This window comes from Carassius gibelio, chromosome B8, assembly GCF_023724105.1.
Source record: "Carassius gibelio isolate Cgi1373 ecotype wild population from Czech Republic chromosome B8, carGib1.2-hapl.c, whole genome shotgun sequence".
Taxonomy (NCBI): domain Eukaryota; kingdom Metazoa; phylum Chordata; class Actinopteri; order Cypriniformes; family Cyprinidae; genus Carassius; species Carassius gibelio.
Genome location: NC_068403.1, coordinates 10,409,328 through 10,429,162, shown reverse-complemented (window position 1 = coordinate 10,429,162; position 19,835 = coordinate 10,409,328). Strand labels below are relative to the sequence as shown.

The 19,835-nt window shown below is 36.0% G+C and overlaps 2 protein-coding genes across 3 annotated transcripts; one reads left to right on the top strand and one right to left on the bottom strand.

The window, feature by feature from the left end:
- Positions 1-1,310: 1,310 nt before the first annotated feature.
- Positions 1,311-9,988, top strand: stap2b (signal transducing adaptor family member 2b). 2 transcript variants are annotated; one of them, XM_052562724.1, is made up of 15 exons: positions 1,311-1,662; positions 3,706-3,777; positions 3,971-4,090; positions 4,240-4,296; positions 4,843-4,997; positions 5,115-5,246; positions 5,499-5,568; positions 6,173-6,275; positions 7,049-7,141; positions 7,630-7,722; positions 7,882-7,920; positions 8,041-8,106; positions 8,836-8,889; positions 9,140-9,253; positions 9,361-9,988. In XM_052562724.1, exons 1-15 carry the CDS (start codon positions 1,570-1,572, stop codon positions 9,402-9,404), a joined length of 1,305 nt encoding a protein of 434 aa, XP_052418684.1. In that variant the 5' UTR covers positions 1,311-1,569; the 3' UTR covers positions 9,405-9,988. The 2 variants fall into 2 exon arrangements, with proteins under 2 accessions (XP_052418684.1, XP_052418683.1); XM_052562723.1 differs by having other exon boundaries at positions 1,313-1,662; positions 8,833-8,889.
- A 44-nt stretch (positions 9,989-10,032) lies between these two features.
- On the bottom strand, positions 10,033-19,728 carry fsd1 (fibronectin type III and SPRY domain containing 1). Its single transcript, XM_052562719.1, has 13 exons — positions 19,569-19,728; positions 18,445-18,540; positions 18,124-18,255; positions 16,978-17,079; positions 16,361-16,383; positions 15,911-16,032; positions 15,391-15,600; positions 15,207-15,305; positions 14,385-14,538; positions 14,033-14,115; positions 13,677-13,928; positions 13,063-13,151; positions 10,033-11,580 (listed from the first exon to the last, which is right to left on the bottom strand). The coding sequence occupies exons 1-13, from the start codon at positions 19,581-19,583 to the stop codon at positions 11,470-11,472; spliced, it is 1,488 nt and encodes a 495-aa protein (XP_052418679.1). The 5' UTR covers positions 19,584-19,728; the 3' UTR covers positions 10,033-11,469.
- Positions 19,729-19,835: the final 107 nt, after the last annotated feature.

Genomic DNA, 19,835 nt, shown 5'->3' with positions numbered 1-19,835 from the left:
CAAAACCCCTTGAGTTTCGGCAACAGCTACATTCGTAAGAATTTAAACTGGTTGTTATCAAAGCGTTCGTTTACCAGAAGCGTTTCGGAAATTGTCGTTTCTTTCAACAGGGTATTTCCCATATGCTTACGTCTAGGCCTACGTGCCCTAGGGGTGGTTATTTGTGTGCTGTCATCATAGGCGGAGCGTGTGAAAGGCTGGGGAAGTCTCCCAACGCGAGTTGGGGCAAAAATACCCCTGCACAAACAAATGAAATCTATTAAGACGGTTGCTAACAAAGTGAAAATGAATAGAACGTGTCGGTTGTGGCATTAAATTAAGATCTGCTCATGCTGCACAGTATTTTATTTTAGGCGTTTTTACAGTGTTATAACCAATCACACGTGATTCTGTTGAGCTTAGGAATGGACAAAATTTGGGTTTGTTTGGTGGGTTTCAAACATATAAATCGTATTTTGTTCTACAATATGAACTTAACTTAAGGATTTTTAGATAGTTCTGTTTAAAATTATAGAGTTGCTTTTTCCTAACGTTAATTGGACATTTTTTGATGCATTTAAATTTGATTATTCTGACCGACATTAAAAATGATGCATGTGTTGTTTCGAGTGTGTGTATCGTGTATCGCTATTGTGACAGTGTCTGCTTGCATATTTTATTCATATGCGGTATTCTATTGGAAATTTATCTAACGTTATTTTATATTATTTTGTCGTCATTATTTTGTTTTAAGGAGATAAAAATGGCACTTATCAAGCTTGGCTTACATATTCCATCACATTATTTTGACAGTTAAAATTTGGGCGGTTTTTGGGAGCTTTCGGGCTGGAAATCATCCATCCAATCTGGCAACACTGTCGCTGATTGAATTCTGAACACTGTATGTTGAATGTAAATAAGAGATTCATTTCACAGTGTAGCTAAACATCTGAAGTGATTAGAGAGAGAGAGGGAGAGAGAGATTAAACTCACTTAAATTTAGTGATAATGTTAGGCTACTTTCTGTATAATTTATTTGCTGTTTGAATAACCTTCGAAAGGAAACGTTTTATAATTATTAATTTCTAGTGTTTTTATTCAACCGTAATACAAATTCGGTCCCATTAAACATATTTTATCAGCTTATTACACCCATGTCTGGTCTTGCCTAAAATACTAGATAGATTTTAGCTATTAGATTTGGCTGCTTTTAGCCTTACCTGGAGTTGGTCTACCCTCCGCCTATGGCTATGAGCTTTGGTTCCTCACAAAAGGCGGGACTCTCGCGCCTCCCGCCAACCCTCGAGCGCACCTGACTCACTTGTGTACAGGTAAGGTGTGGGGGAGTAGAATGACAACACGTAGACCTCTTCAGATAGGCATTTGACGACGGTCGTGTTACCTCTAGTCCACAAGCTTTCTCTTGATCACTAACTTTTTTTTAATATACATATAAATCTTTAGCACGTGTACTCTATTATGTAGGCAAAGTGTATTAACGCATTAAACGCGCAGAGGGCCATTTAAGCGTCTTCTTTCAAACTCTTGAACGGTTTTATACGAAGTTTGCTGTTGACAGGAGTGTAATTTATGGCAGCGCCAAATCGCTATAGACGAGTGAGATCTCAACTGCCATCATGCTATTACGAAGGCTTTCTGGAAAAGAAATCAATCAAGGACAAGGTGAGTCAGTGTGTTTATGTTAGACTACACGCACGATGACATTGTGTACATGAGGGAAAATAGCTCAAAACCATCCTAAATAGGTATTCCAGCTGGATTGTCTAAAAGGTTTACCCCAACAACCTGGATTCAGTTTAGGGTTTAAGAAGGGTTATTTTCTTGAACACCTGTTTCTATATCTTCCTCATATGTTTAAATGGTTTAGGTTATTATACAAGTGCAAAAAGTAAAAAACATTTCCTTACGAAACGATACATGATCAGAGGCTTAAATTTAATCAAATTGTGTAACTCATTTTGTCAAAAATTGTAATAAAAAAATTTGCTAGAATATGATTAGTTCTAGTTATGTTATTTACTGTGTTTCAGTTAGAGTTTAGCGATGTGAACCATCTTCTTATAAACATGGGTTGTAAACATTATTACTTGTTACTGTAACGTTACACTTTAAATCAGCATTACAGTTTTTCTGTATATGATTATCCCTCTCTAAATAGCACTAACAACAGTCATTTGAATTCATTCATGGTTAATCTTCAACAAATAATATTTGGTGTCTTTAACTTCTTAAATATTGAAACTTATTTCAATGTATGTATTTATCCAACGTATATGTTGAATATATCTACTACTATATATACTATAGTTTTCAGTTGTACTAAATTGCAATGAAACGCATTGTTTGATTTTTTTGATTTTTATTTTTTACCCATAATGCTAACCCTGCCCTTTGTAGGAAATGTGCATTTTGAACAGTAACACATCATGTTCTGTGAAATGCTTTACATTTCAATGCAAGTAAATAAAGACAATAAAGGTGTGACCAGTGGTCCTGTAGAAAACAGATGATTGCTGTGGCCATCAAAGCAGTGTTACACAAGTCTTAGTCTGTCGCAACATGGAAACTCTTCCTACAAATGTGAAAATGTCAACAAAAAACAGGTCTGGTGGCATATTTGCGTGCAGATCCAACACAACAGATAAAATATTTGCATTTATTGAAGATGTTTTAGTTAAGATTTTCTTTCATTTTATATATTAGTTCTTAGTTTACATCCAGCTGGTAGAGATTATCACCATAACTCATTTGTGAACATTTGTGCTTTTATTTTGTTCATTGCAATATTTTGCATTGTGACGTATGCTTTAATTTGACCATACACATTCCTGATAGTTTAAGATCATAACTAATACGATTTATAAGTCATATATAGGCAGTTGACCTCTGTATTATGAAAGGCCTCCATTTTTTTTTTGTACAGTACAATATAGTTAATAGCATATTGTCATGTTTACATTGGGCACTCCCCACCAGGTACAATATTCTGATTGTTTGCTTGCTTTATTTTAAGCCTAAAATAAATAATAATGAACTCTTTCTAATCCATTTTTATTTTAATTTAGGCTACAAATTCTAATATATAAAAAAAAAATCATATTTACATTGCTGGTAGGTTATCATTACAAAAATGAACACACTATGTTTAAAAATAAAAATGAGAAGGGTTCTAAACTTATGCTCTGTCTTCATTGTATCTAACACGCACACTGCGGTCGCACTCAGATATTCAGGAACAAAATTTTAGCACTGCTCCGCAATTTTATCAACTAAACCGCTTACTTGTTGCGCAAGCTATATTATTTTTCTCAACAAGGAACTGGTAACATCATTGTTTCTAAAAGAATAAAAGATTTTCTATTCAATTTTAAACAATATTAATCGTCTTATCCCTGTGACGATACATCGTCGTATCGATGAATCCAACACAGCACTACATGCCTTTGGGTCAAGTCTTGTTTTTCAGGTTATTATTATGAAGAAAATTATTTTCCATTGAATTCTATATTGCTTGTAATTCTTAAAAAAAAATATATATAGCCCATGCAGTTTGTGAAAACACTAAATCACAATATGGAATTTAAACCTGGAAATAGAAATGTGATACTGTAAAATTAATAATAAATGTTTTTCAGTAGTTATTCATTATTATTATTTTCAGAAAATGTATTTATTCAAAGTAAACATTTATTTTTCTTTGCACAGATGGGTCGTAAACTCTGGACCAGTTTATGTGGCAGTTCACTCTTTTTCTACAATAACAACAAAGACAGTGTTGTAAGTGATATTTACATGCTGCCTTTCCAATTTAATTTTACTATGTAGCTGCTAGAAAATAATTTCAATTTGTGTGTGTATTTCTGACATGTAAATGTATTCAAATGCAAGCTTGCAGGCCTGAAAGCTGTATATGTCTGTCTATATACAGATTATTAATGCATCAGCTGTTTGCTTGTGTTTGTGAATACAGTATATAGAGAAGCTGGAGCTCTCTGATCTCGTCTCTGTATCAGATGACTGCTGTCGGGACCGAAACCTGGACGCTGCTAGATTCACACTGCACATGAAAAATGAAGACATCAAAATGATTGTAAGGACTTCTCCCATCTCTGATCCTATTATGTAAAACTAACTGTAAAATGATTTCACTGCAATACACTTACAGCTGTTTAACCCTGAGTTATTGAAATCTGATAATACACACAGTTACCCATGATGCATTTTGCTCTGTTTTCTCAGGCCCCCAGCCTTGAGGCTCGAGAACTGTGGAAAGGCTTCATGCTCTCGGTTTCAAAGGTTAGTTTTGCTTCTGAAAAACACTTGAAATTTATAATGAGTTCTAAAATTTGTTAAAAAATGTGTGAAAAATTGTGCATTTCTCATGTAACACAACGTTTTAGGATTTTAAATATTATTTATATATTTAGAATTTTATGAAGGTCTGTTTGCTAAGTAAACCCACTTTGCTAAACCCACGAAATTCTAAAGACATCACTAGAAATATGAAGTTACAATATTTAGAGGATGTCTCCTCTCGTTATCAAATAACACTGCAGACTTTAATCAGCGTTTGTTCAGATGAGGCACACTGACGGTGTCTTTTTTATGGCTTAAGTTTTATTCATCATGTGTAAAAGGCAGTTGTGCTGTGATTACTGATAAACCAAAGAGACTAAACCAGAGTTTGTGTTTTGTTTTTTACTTGCGTTCATTCCTGTGATGAACTGTCAGTTCTTCTATATGACTTACTGTTTTGTCAGCGTGTACCATGGGAAACAGTCCTATGTCATACCAAAAATATATAAATGCAAAATAATAATTCTCACGGTTTCTGTCCTACAGCTATCTGTGCCAAGTTCTCTGAACCTGCTGCCTGGCCAGATTCACATGATGAAGGAAATAATAGAGAAAGAGAAAATAAGGCAGCGGATTCTTTCATCTGTGCCGCCACCCTCGTGTTCTGACAATTATGTTACTTTACAGGCAGACATGCCTTCGTAAGTTAAAACCACTTGCTTTATAATTGATAACATAACATCAAAGGTTAAAGGTGATGTGAAGTGAATTAAAATAACCATGCCTGTTATGAAATAATACGATAATGCTTTGTGCAGGTGTTATCATAATGTCACCCGTGTCGAAGCTGAATACTTATTGGAAAGGAACGCTAATCGGGGAAGCCTACTGCTGCGGCCGGGTCATGATGGGACATCGTTTGCTCTCACTACGCGGCAAGATATCAACGGGTAAAGACACATTCTCATCTGTGATCAGTAGAGCACCATATTGAATGCTGGACAGACGGAGATTGCCTTAGTGAACTTCATTTATCGTAGTTTATCTTGATCATCTGAATTGCTGATTGAACAGTGTTGAACCCTAGACCTTGATCCTTTGAATTAAGTTTGTTATACAATAGTCGGCATGTTCTGCCAAGTTCCTTTTTAATAAAACTGAATATAGCTGTATTAGTTAAGAATGAATCATGTGCTCTTCAGACCAGTATTCAGACATTACCGTGTGTCTCGGAGGCACGAAGGAGGATTCGTCATTGCCCTTGAGACTCCTGTAAGTAATGGTTTATGTTCTTTAATTTTCAAATGACTTTAGATTCAAAGCTTCTAGTAAATAATAGATTACTTTCACAATATGCCTGATAAAAACCTGACTCTCTGAACACCAAGCAATGTATTTAACCATCTGCAAATGTGTAATTTTGTGTGAACTCTGAGCTCTTGCGAAAGACACTTTGTACAGTCTCTTAAATTGTGATTGCTCTAAAAGCGAAGAGGAAGTTCTGATAAGAAAAGTTTTATGGGTCAGTGTTGGGAATCAGACGCATGGATCAGTATAACTGATGTGTTCTTGGAAGTTATCACAGGGCTTTATATACTTGAGATAATCTGTGGTTTGAACCTTTAGCGCTTGACTTTTATCATAAAACCACACCCTAGAGTCTTAAGGTTTTGATCTGGCATTCAATGGCGTCTGTAGTTTTTGCATAATCCAGGTTATTTGTGTTTTTGTGTATTTAGTGGTAAATGCTTCTCCAGTGAGCAAACACACACTTTTAGCTTATCGCCACAATCAAATCACTTACTCTGGTATGTGCATTGACATACTGTATCAGACAATGTGAGTGTGTTCACACACCATGTTCATAAACACACAGATCACCTGTGAGACCCTGCATGATGTCGTTAACTGCCTGCTGGAGAAGACCAATGGGGTTTTGGTGCCTCTTCTGATGGAGGAACACTATGAGAAAAATATAAGTAAGAGACTATTTCAGGAGTGTTTTCTTTTTGGAAAGTTATTAGGAAAAAACTTGTTTGTCAGCCAGACTGACATACTTGTCGGTATGAATCATACATCTAGATTCTAGAACATGTTACAGATGACATTATGAACATTATGAATGACATGTAGGTTACAAAAATACGCCACCCCATTATAGAAACCTTTAAAAGAATGATTGACACACTTCCCAGTTGATCTGTTTTAGTTCAAATTATTTACAAATTTTAACACAAGTTTCCAGTTGGCTGACTTTTTTTTTCTTTGATAGCTGTTTGAACATGTAAAAAATATATTTCACAATTTTTTTTTTCTAATAAATAGTTTTTGTTGTTTTAACTGTTTGCTTACTAAGTCATTTTTTCTAAGTTTTTCACTCCATAAAACAAATTTTTTTAGCATTCATTAAGAGAAAAAGACTATTTGAGAAAATCATTTACAAAATACTTTCAAAAAATGCTTGTAAAATTCAGCCAGAGCTGAAACAGTGCTCTTTCATTATGAATATGGTTTGCATAAGCACGCTGGTTGAAAACGAGTTTGTTCAGTGTAATAATACTTGTCATTCCATTCTAGACGAAACTCGTAGTTTTGGTTCTCTCTTTTTCTGACTTAATGAATGCTTGTATTGTTTGTTTGTATTCCCCACAGAGTTTTGCAGCAAATAATAATTAATATATAAAGTATGTTTATATAGTTTAATATAGGTTTAATAGGCCTTATTTATACTTTTTTTATTCATTTCTCTCAGCATTTGCTGAGACTGATAATGAGAATGGCGAGAGAAGTCTGCATTGTCCCAAAGTCCCTTCACCTACTCCTCCAGTGCCACCCCAAAAACCAGGTAATCATCTTAATTCCCAAATACACACTGTTAATTAACTTATATAAAATTTTGAACATATTGTATTGACTTTAATTCATTTAAACTGACAGCTCTGCTCTTAGAAGTAAATTAGACTGATGGCACATCTGAAAGTGCTTTTTGCATTGTGAATGTGGTCTCTTTTGCATAACAAACATGTCGGTTGAGAAGCAGTACGTCTGATAGCATGATCTAATACTACATTATAGTTTAAACTGGTGTTTTTTTTTTCTCTTTTTCCAATTTAATGAATTTTGGTGTTGTTTGCATTTTTTTTATAGTTAGACGATTGAGACACACATTCTCCACAGAGCATGCCACAAATTAGAGAGTTTCAGCAAGTAATAGTAATAGAATATAACCTTAATACAATTATTTTTTATTATTTCAGTGCAAGAGAAGCAGTTGACAACATCATGTGGGCCAGTTTAATAGATCTGATTTATACTCTTCCTGTTCTTTTTTAGCATTTGCTGTGATTGATAATGAGAATGATGAGATAATTGTTCAATGTCCCAAAGTCCCTTCACCTACTCCTCCAGTGCCACCCCCCAAACCAGGTAATAAATCTTTAAATCATCTTCAAGCTCAAATACATATAATGAACTTATCAATTATAAACATATTGTATTGAGTTTAATGATTGTGTAACTTAAGCTGACAGCTCTACACTTAGAAGACATGAAATGTAGTGTAACTCTTTTGATTTGCATGTTCAGACCTAAACACACAGGAAAGCACCTACATCAATGTCTCAGGTGAGTCCTTTAGAATATCTGTAAAATGAGAGTTCTTTTAATATTTTGCAGATGATTTACTTTGATTGGTCGTGTTAACATGCTGTTGATCCTTGATTACTGTATGTTTGTGTTTTGCAGATGCTGGAGAGTATGAGGTGGATCAAGCAGCATGTCCTCCACCTCCTGTCCTGCCACGTCTTTCAGGTAACACCAACAGATAATGTCCTATATTTCTAATTAAATAATAATATATACAAAGCACAGTGTGCACTTCCATTGAAAAGTTTAGGGTTGGAAAGTTGTTTTTTTTATTTTTATAGAATTGTATTTATACTTTTATTCACACATTAGAAAAATTAAATCGCTAAATTAAAAATTAAGACCCAAAAGAAATTTGCACAGCAAGGACATTTATAATGCTGTAAAATATTTCTGTTTCAAATATTTGAACTTTATATTTATTGAAGAAAACACTCACACACATATTTCCAAATAATTTAACACGTTCTAACAACACAGATAATTAGAAATGTTTCTATTATTAGAGTGATTTCTGAAGGATCATTTGACACTGAAGATAAGAGCAATCATGCTAAAAATACAGTCGCAGGGAATACATTATAAATGCATGAAAACAGAAAACACTTTGTTTAAAATTGTAACAGTATTTAAGAGCAGTTTCCTAATAGCACTGGTGTTTTGATTAAATAAATGCAGCCTGAGAGAAAGATACTTTTTTCAAATACATAAATTGTATCAATCCCACAGATACTGTGTAATTTGTTATTTTCTGTTAACACTTTACAGTAAGGTTAAGAACAGGACAGTTAATTTTTATGTTTGGTTTGATATTAATATTAACAAGGGTAATAAATGCAGTGAAAATATTGTTTATTACTGGATCATCCTGATGGTGATATTTTGTTTTAGCAGGGCGATATTTACCGCATCAGAATTCAGTGCCTCATGATCTGAACAGCAGTTCAGGTGAGTTCAGTTTGATTGTTGTCTGGACTGAAACACTGATATCTTGAGATCAGGGATTGTTTGGGTGAGGCTGTTCCCATACCTTTATTCAGAGCAAGTTTGACATCCCTTTGATACTATTACTACACACTTAGTCCAAATAACTGTCCCAGTGCTGCGATCACTTCCCTAATGTTGTTTTTCAGATCTCTTGTTAATAACAATTTCTATGAAAAGCAAATTCGTCTTAATGTTTTCTGTTTTAATGTAGACATTGAAAGGAAAGCTTTGGTACCTCCCGGCTACTCCAAATCAACTTCCCGAAGCAACAGTTTGTCAGGCATTCCTAAGAATATTCCCAAGTCTCGACAACTTGTTGACTTGAGTAAGTACAATTTTCTTGTTTTTGTGCCACTGTTTCAGTATAAATCTCATCTGCATTTTTTTCTACTCCAGCAAATCCTTAACTCGCTGTGGTTTTGTGCTTAACAGATGAGCTCCAAGAGGTTCTTAATAGGAGACGAAACCAGGAATAAATGGAATCTCAATAATAATGGTTTCATTGTGGAACAAGGAATAATTCCTTAGTATTAATCTAGGCCAGAAGATATATGCATATACAGCTTCACTCACCTGAACACTGTATCTGAGATATTTGCCCACTGCTGTCCAGTCGGATCAACAAACAGGCCCTTGAATCAAATGTTCTTTATTGATCCTTTCAGCATTATGATGTATTAGTTATCGCAATCATTTATTAGAGTAACATATTGATCATCATGTGTCGTGTTGTGTAGCTGCTGACTGTAAATCACTACTGTTGTTTGTGTAGTTTATCTTATTGACGTACTGTTGATTTATGAAAAGTCATATATAAATGTTTTGTTTTGAATTCCTTCGTGTCAGATAGCTGGTCTACGTCTCTTTTCTCCGTCTCTGATCATATAAATATCAGGCATGTGATAACAATGACAAATGGTTGTTGAATTTACTACGTGGGGAAGTTGCAGGTCTTCTTTCTCCAGACAGAGAAACAGATCAAACGTATGTTGTTTCCTGTTCCTGTTAAAACGTGTTTTATACTATAAAATTTGAGACCAATATGACGATCATGGAAAAATGTGTCACGCTTTCTTTTCTTGTGTGAATGTACAAGACAATAAGTATGTTTGGCATTTGTTTTATTGACGTAACTGGTAGTGTAACATGATTTTACAGGTAGGTTGACTTCCGTTTCAGACAGTAATGATTAAAATGTCCAGGTGTTTGACTAAAAGCATTGCGGATTATATTACACATACTCGTGTTGATCTAAAACTGTATGAATTTATTTTCCAAAAGCAAGTAGCATGTGGAGCTTTCAAGTTTTAAAACGAATTCAAAAGCAGCATAAAAATGGTCCATCTTTGCTATCTTTTGAATGTATTTAATTGCTTTGTGGGACAAACAGTCTTAATGTAAGTAGTAGCAATGTATTAATTTTGAATAAATCATTCTTTAGAGTCAACTCTCTTCAACGAATCAGTCCAATTCAGCCATGAATCAGATTAATTTGGTTCCGAGTTCAAATTTTCAAAATTCAAGAATATTAATTACTATTGACCTAAACTGCAGTTTCTTACCCAAAACTAGCAAATGACTTCAGAAACTTTGGAAAATAGGGAGTAATTTTATGACAATTCACGTTTATATGTCCTTTTATTAAACTTGAAAGCTCCAGCATTATTCACATTTATTTTGCATTGCACCTAAACTAAAAGCTTTGGAAAAACAGATAAGATGACAGAAGTTTCTTTTTTTGGTGCATTATCCTTTTCAGAGAATGGCAATGTAGCAGAAAAATGACTGTCTTCTGTCATCTGTAATATGTAATTGCAGCAGGTGTACAAAAAAAGTCAAGTTTGGTAAATATTTGCATCAATAACACTGAAAAGTACCTTTGTGGGTGACAGATCATGAACATGGACACACACACACACTTCATTAATCGTGCACAACACAACCAAATGGTTTGTTAAACCTGCCTCCCTCCTCAGATGCTGGAGCCTGGAACTGCTGTATTAATACATTCTATAAAAGGCATTTGACTTCTATGATTTAGCTGAAGATTATTGTGATTATTGTGCTACTCTGATACTAAGTATAAGTTTAAAAAGTATACTGAAGCAGCTACTGTAGCAGAATTAAAGACATTCAGTGTGTAAATATAATACAGTTTCGTCTGAGATTTCAAACAATAACACCAACATGCTGCTGTTGCATTGAAATAATTGTTTAAATGTGGCTCAAATACTGTGACTTTAATGAACAAATGCTAAAAAAAAAAACAACAGCATACAACTTTTGGCCCTAGTGAAATACACATGAACTCAATGCTATTAAAGCTCTTTGCATGTTGAAATAAGTAATACCCCATCATGTCTGAATTCAGGAATGAAAGGCACAGGATCCAGATCAGTAAGCTAAAAGGAATGAGGAAAGCAATCTAGAGCAGCTGGCAAGACATACTGATGATAGGAAGAGCCTCCAGGCTTGTGTAAGGGTTGCCAAGTGTTCTCCAAACCTGTGCGTACGTGTAGCGGTTCTAGAGTGACGTGTGATTTAAGTAAGGCTGGCATTAGAGCTGCTTGTATTACTGTTCCGCTTCTGACCGCTCAGCACAATGCTGGGTACCTGGAGGCCCGTCTGCACTGAGAAACTCCCATTCCACACCTACAGGGGGCGAAAGAGAGTTTCAACATCACCGCCTTCTTTATTTAAACAACATTTTATCTGAGTGCCCTTCCAGGAGCTCGGCTGTTCATATATATCAGGGGTGGCAAACTGCAGTCCTGGAGAGCCGAAGCCCTGCAGAGTTCAGCTCCAAGACTAATTAAATCTCACCTACAGAGCACTGAGCACCAGAATGACCAGACACAGGAACAGTTTCTTCCCTCAGGCAATCCATCTAATGAACACTTGATAATAATTGTGGAACACACTACACTATTTATATACACATACACTTATTTATCTTACACACATACTTACTGTACACTTACATTTTGCACATAATATACCTGTACATACATAACTGCTTTTTGTAATATACCTGTCATACAATGGTCAATTTGTATATTGTCATTCCATACCTACTTATTTTTATTTTTTATTCTTTTATTATGTGTTTTTTTGTTCTGTCGCTTGTCATTCTGTTTGCACTGCGGAGCTTCTGTCACGAAAACAAATTCCTCATATGTGTAAACATACCTGGCAATAAAGCTCATTCTGATTCTGATTCTTCTACCTGTAGCTTCCTAGTAGCCGTTCAGACTTTAATTATCTTGTTCAGGTGTGTTTGATTAGGGTTGAAGCAAAACTCTGCAGCGCTGCGGCTCTCCAGGACTGACGTTCACCACCCCTGATATTTATGAATCATATACCTGCTATCTTTATTTTATAAATATGAAAAGACTCTTTGGAGATATGAAGGATGCAATACTACTCTATAGGTACTCAAGATTAACATGAGATTGGGTCAAATTGTGTGTGTGTTAGGTACTACTGATGCATTTTGTTGTAGAATAAAACAGGAAAATATAGCAAGCTTGTGGTAACCATAAACTTATTTTAGGCTTCTAGCAAAAAAAAAGATTTTCAGGTTTTGACCTACAAAAACGCTAAATATAATTTAGTAACATCAATGTCAAAATAAAAGTTCTGACATCTATCACCCAATCAGCACAACTTATGGATCAGTAAGGAAGATTGTGTGTTAGTCTAGTTTAGGCTTGAAAGTTTGTACTGTGTAAGTAAATGAATAAATGTAATGAATAAATGTTCATGTACTTTTTTTTTTTTTTTTTTTGTAAGTTAGTTCGAAATTGAGCTTCATTTGAAGCACTGCTCTCACACACATATCCTTCTAGCACATATCCAGACAAACATGTTGGGACTTGGATTTTTTTTTTCTTTTTTTTTGCAGCATCTTGTTCAATGACTGTGTATTTTAATGATGGTGTCAACTTGAGTTAAAAATAGACCTATATTCTGTTCTATTCCATTGCACTCCATCTAGATGCTTTTGAATGCAAGAATGCATCTTACGCAAAACACGTCTCTGCAGATTAATTATAGCCATCTAATATGTTCAAAATATCCCTAATTTATGTGTGATTTAATGTTAAATACAAAGTAAGCTGTGTTTTATCTTACCATAAAGGCTGGTATAATAGGCTGCTGGAACTTGGTTCTGAATGTATGAATGAGAGTTTTGGTTCTGGAGTTGTAAAAAGACAATGTGCCTGAAAAGGGAGAGGAAGAACAAATGTTGCATATTGTATGTAAAGATACACAATATCATTCTACTTAAGTTCATTTAAAGATACAAATGACACATGCTGCAATTAAACTTGATTATTTTATATATTATTCACTAAATAAAAAAAGTCAGAATAAAAGAATATTAAAAACCTGATACATAAAATATACACATTTATACTCTATAGAGAAACGAAGTGATTCTATAATCAGATTAAAGCATTTTTTACAAATAGAAAAAAATAGTGACTATTTGTTTGCACAAAAGTCCTGACATTGTCAAAATAATATGTCTGACAAAAAAACAGAAAAACTCCAAACAACTACCAAAAATAAAAAAGTCATATCTGTCACCCACTATATAAAATATACAATCTGTGACTGCTGCAATCAGCCGGTTCTCACACAGGCAACATCATCCATTTGCTTTCACCACAACTAACAAGTTAGCTTCAGAATTAACTGTGGCACTATTTTACTCATTTTGTCATATTTATAGTTTAACTCACCTTCTTCGTAGTTGCAGTAAATGCCGATGCGGTCGGGGATGGGGCAGTCCAGTGTTCTGGCTTTATTATTGTGCTTGGCTGTGAGGCTCTGCTGAAGCCAGTTGTTAAGGTGGAGGCACCAGGAAGCGTTACTCTTCCCCAGCTGATCAAAGCGGCCTAGAGACCGCAAAGCGACTCCTGCTGCAAACGTCTTACTCTCCTTATCATACCGTACCTCCCAGTAATGCTGCCCTGCATCGATCATGGTGTCTCCTGGACATTGGAGAGAGTTTGGGGAGTTTTTGAATAAACACTCTCAAAGCTGATGGTTCTTCAGTGTTTTGTAGCTGATCGCGGTCATGTTTGTGTTGACTCACCTAAGACGGTGTAGGACTCTGCTGTGAAGCGGTCTCGGCCCACTCTAGCAGATGGAGCCCTTTTGGGGGACATCATGGCTGTCCTGAGGGAGGAAAAAAATATAAGATGGGACAAGCAGAGCAATTTATCTGGCTAAAGGCTGGGTAGACATTTCAGCAAAAGGCTGCTTTTGGCATACAAATGTTTACAGCAAGAGTAAACAGGCCATGCTGGCCATCTGCTTTCTGTCTATTATAGCCAGCTATGAGAAGCAATCAACAAATTTGTTTAACTGAAACAGCCGTGTAGTGGCAATCCTGTCAGTGTACAGCACTTTTTTAAGTGTCTTAAAATAGCAGGTGTGACTCGGACCTGGCAGGGGAATGCATAGGAGAGCTGGTCCTGTTCTTTTCCTTCCGGATGTCCTGGACGGCTACCTTCCCACCGCTGCTGTCCCATTCCACGCTGAGATCCTCCACCTTCAGGTTCTGATGGGCTGAACCCGCGTCCAGTTTAAAGACGAATGCTGGAAACAAATGAGAGGGAGACTGAAACGTTATTTTTCTGAAGAATAAAAAGTTATTGTTATTTCAGTTCAATATAACTTAGATTATACTGAATTGTAAGTGTACTGCTGTACTGTAAAAGGAAACGATTATTAGTTTATTATTCATAAGTATCTGCTTGCATGTGAAAGAACAGTGCTTATGCTTAACTTTGAACCACGTAGTGCTTATGTTTATTATATTGAATAATAGCCTTTTGCGATTTGGTAATTATGTATTGCATTTTCACTTTATTCTAATTATTTGTGCAGCCTTATATATTTCCATATTTATTTATTTTTTGAAATTGCATGATAGGCCAATTAATAAAATTAAATCACAATTAATCACATCTAAGTATAAACATTTAAAAAAATATATTATGCATTGAATATGCATAATATCATTACTGTTATTTTAGAATTAGTTGCACTAAATTAACATAGATTAACATTAAATTGACAGCTGTAAATTATATTTCACAAAAGGGCAGACATGCTACAGCAGCGGTCTCTAAATCAGGCTTTAACAGACAGTTTAGTAGTAACTTTTGTGAGACTCTTCTCTCTGTGCAGAGAAGAAACTTCATGCCTCATTACCTTCCGTGTGTGTGTGTGTGTGTGTGTGTGTGTGTGTAAGTGCAATTTACCATGTGTTTCTAGAGTAACCGGCTCTGAGAATTCACCCGCCACCGCTTTATTGCATGCCTTCACTCTAAAGGTCATGTAACGCGTGTCAAAACGAAGGCCTGAAAAACAAATAAAATTATGGTCACAATTTCATTTAAAACTGCTCAAGAAAAGGTCAGAAGCAAACCAAACATCAGCACGTACTCGTGAGTGTGTACTCAGTCTCTTTTATCCCTTCCACCACCATCCAGGGGTAGTCTTCTCGAGCCCGAGGAGGCCCTTCATGATTGGTTCTCCGATATTCCAGGATGTAGTGGTCGATTTTGGAGTCGGGTTCAGGTAATGTCCACACCACTGTGACTGTGTTATCAAACACCTGGCATTCAGCCACATGAATTTCTGGTGTGGCAGGGACTAAAGGTGAGAGGAACAGAGATATCTGATACCGCAGACCTTTGTTCAGAGATACCAGCCAAAGCCTAAAACTTTCATGAGTCCCAATAATCCGATACATGACATGGAAATTCAGAAATTATTGTCATTCAAAATTTTGAATTTTGAAAATATTCTATTTTTCTGTTTTAGAGGTCAAAGCAGTTACACAATCCAATATACAGCCACTTAACATACCAATAAAACCAATTACATGCAAAGCAGACATAAATCTATCAACTGAGCTTTGCTTAAACCATTTATGATATTTCCTTATTGATGTTATACTGACCTGGTAGAAATTTTATAGCCTGTAGCATATTTCTTTCCTGAGTGAAGTCCACCATCATGTGATTCATACTGTCACTGGCCTTTGCTTTCAAAGACAGGCGAAATGCTGGAGCCATAGTCACACTGCAGACACACAGACCCTCAGTTAACACTTACAGTCAGTCTACTATAAAGACAATAAAACTCTTCTGACAGACTGAAAACAGGAATGTGGGAATGTCATGAAGGTGAACGTCAATGAGGGCACAATTAACCACTCCATGCATATACACACGCACACACACCTGGGCAGTCAGACCAAATGAAAATGAGCCAAATTGGACTAATGAAAATCACTGATAAAAATGAATTAATGATCAAATGAATGGACTTTCAAGGGGAGGAGTGTTTGAAGATGTTCTACACTGTGCATTGAACTCAAAGATCTAAAGTATGGACATCTGTACAGTACCTATCCTTTATCTCTTTGGCCGCCTGCAGCAGAGAGGAGAGAGAAAAAGAAGGGACAGAGAGAGAGAGAGAGATAGGGAGCGAGAGAACTGAGTCTCACTGAGTCTCAACAAAACACAATACATCAGTCATACCAGCACGTGTTAGCAGGAAAACCTAGCAGCATCTGACACAATCTGACACTTTGTTAGAGAAAGCAACAACAGCGGTTCCAAAAGGTTGTAAACAAACAGACAAAAAAAATATTTATTATTAACATAAAAGCGACTGTACAAATATAATTTCATTCAGACATGTATTAAAAAAGGTAACTGGTTGAAATGCAATACAGTCATTAAAGGGGCCCTATTATTATGCTTTTTACACTTTTAACTTCCTTCAGTGCGTAAAGTCCTCATGAAAGGGAGTTATTTTCTCTATATCAGCAAGCGCTGTTTTTCTGAACTACATCAACACCTGGATTGTGATATCTGGAGGGGAAACTTCACAGACACATTCTGCGGACACCTGAGACTTACAGAATATCTTGTAAAAAGGAGCATAATAGGAGCCCTTTAAGTGTAAATAAAAGAGTCATTTAGTTGTACCAGTGTTGTAAACATTCCAAGTGGGCGGTACCTGAGTGAAGCTGTCATTCTCAGAGGAGCAGAGCGTCTGATTGGCTAATTCCAGCAGCTCCTCTGAGCTCTCTAGGGCTTTGGTGCATGCGCTAAGCTGACTCTGAAAAGACCATCACAACATTCATAATATCATTTGACAATTACATAATCTGGTTGAAATTTACTAAATGCCTAGGCAGCTTTACATAACTGTTATCAGCTATAATGACTATAACAACTTATGAACTTTTGTTAGTCTTGTCAACTTCTCTAGCAGTATGCTAAATTGTTGTAGCTTTGTTGTAGTTTGCATAATGCTGCTTTTCCTGGTACTAGAGCCTTAACTTCATTTGCATTTGATTTGTTTACTTTACTACAATTTGTTCGCTACCTGTTATAGTAATTGCCATTTAATCAAAATGTGTTTTCATGCAAGCAATGTACACTACTGTTTAAAAGTCTGGAGTCTGAAAGACATATTTATTTATTTATTTTAAAAGAATGAATGCTTTTATTTAGCAATGATGCATTAAATTGATCAAAATTGACAGTTAAGTAATGCATAATATTCCAAAACTTCTAAAAGATCATGTGACACTGAAGACTGGAGTAATGGCTGCTGAAAATTCAGCTTTGCTTTCAGAGGAATAAATTACATTTTAAAATATATTAACATAGTAAGAAGTTATTTTAAGTTGTAATTATATTGTACAATATTAATGTTATACTATATTTTTGATCAAATGAATGCACCCTTGGTGAGCATAAGAGACTTTTTAAAAAAAGCATTAAAAACTCTTACAGACCCTAACATTTTAAAAAGCAGAACAAACAAACTAGTTTCTGAAAGGTAATCGTACATCATGCAATGTGTGCTGTGAAATGCTTTGTTTGTATGTACAGGTGTATAAGGATGCAATCTGGATTACACACACACACACACACACACACACACACAGAGACACTGTAATCCTCAAAGGATTTCTTATTATCCTTCTCTTAACATTGCCACATCTAATCATGCATAAGCTCTAAAGCCATTCCACTCTGCCTTTTACTGATATATATCTAATCATTCTGGCTAGAAAATATAAAACACTTGAATTAATTTTGGTCGAATATTGTTGAGTTGTGCTATGGCTAGGCAACCTCACGGTGCTCTCACCTGTAGCTCATATGTACGACTGGCTCTTTCCTGCTTGATGCGTGTGACCATGCCCTCTTTCAGTTCATCCAGGACAGCATGCAGAGAGCTAAACTCTGACTCCATATCCTCCTGCACTCGGTTTGAATTCGCCTGCAAACACAATTGATGCAGAGTTAAAGTTGCATTGTCTCCTCCATCTTAAAACTGTATTGCTGTTGCAAATTGCTGGTTTAGTGAAATGTGTCTGAACAAATACTGTGCTTTGCAACGTATTTGGGCCACCTGAGAGCTGAAAAAAAAAAAGAGTAAAAAGAGCAGAAGGCCTGCTTTGGTGTTTACCTCTAGGTTCTCTAAACTCTGCTTTAGACAGCAGATGAAATTCTGGATTTCCTCATTCTTTAGAGCCAACGTGGTGATAATCTTCCTCAGTGACTCCTGAAACAGTGAATGAACGCATTTCTGATTCACATACAAGACTCATATAAAACCAAAACAATAATTGGTTGACAATGGCTGCACATGCAAGGTGGAGTCCTGTCTCACAAAGCAGATTTACTCTTATGGTTATATTAGAATTAAAGCTCTTATTACTCTGCTTACTGTGCATGTTTTTTAAGCTCATCACATATAAAGATCACATATGAGCAATTTTTATTTTAGTTTTATGATTTTAAATATTATACATAGAATATATAATAAATTGTAAAACCTGTGTGTTGATGAGTGCATCTTAAACACAATTTGTTAGAAGTCACTCAGACGATACTTTCCCATCGACGTCATTGTGTCCTTGTCTAGTTTTGAGCGTTTCGTGGGGAGACAAGCACAGTCTTGTTAAGCACGTTAGAAGGAGAGGGAACTAATATTACTGAAATTCATACAGGGTTGAGCAGACATGTCATGTTTCATTCTCCTCTCATTCAGCCCACTTGCACTGGATCAAGTCGCTGATGCTGAGGCACACAGGAGCGGCTTTATATCCGGGGCGCCTCCCTGCAGCCAGAAGCTTGTAACAATACAGGCCGGTTTGGGGTTTTCCTGCGCCAAAATTTGTTCTGGCTTATGGATATTCATCTATGACTATACTAAAATGTTATTTCCTCCCTTCAGACCGTTTCCTTGAATATTTTAAAACAATAACCTACTCGTTTCGCGTTAAAAGATGCGGGAACGGGGCGGTTTCTGGTGATTCACATAGGCTGTTGATCAACTTAAGGAAATCTTCACGAACAGGCCTACATCATGCATATACATACCGTGCATATCCAAACGGTGCAAAGTTGTTACTTTGTCCTTTATAAGGACACATGTCCACTAACACAATGGGCGGAGGACGTCACAAGTAAAGCTACAAGCTAACGGTATTTCGTATTTTAGTATCTCTTTTCACGCAGCATCCTCTTTCTTTTTCATCAGAAGCGCGTCGTTTGTAATTTTTCTGTATAAAGTCGGTCGCTTCTTACCTTCTGGTCGTCCATGCTGGCCGCATGCAGCACCTGTTTCAGATATTCTCCGGATTTATATCCCAGGTCGTCCGCTACAGCGCTCCTCCGCTGGTACTGATGTTGCTATGGAGCATTGCCATAGAGCATTGCATCCCTCAACAACTATTAGCAGCAAAGTGAATTCTGCGCAGGCGCACGACATGGATGCTGGGTAATGTGGTTTCCTAATTTGCTATAGGCCCATCACAAATGTGTAGCTGTTCACTGTTATGTCATGTACATTTT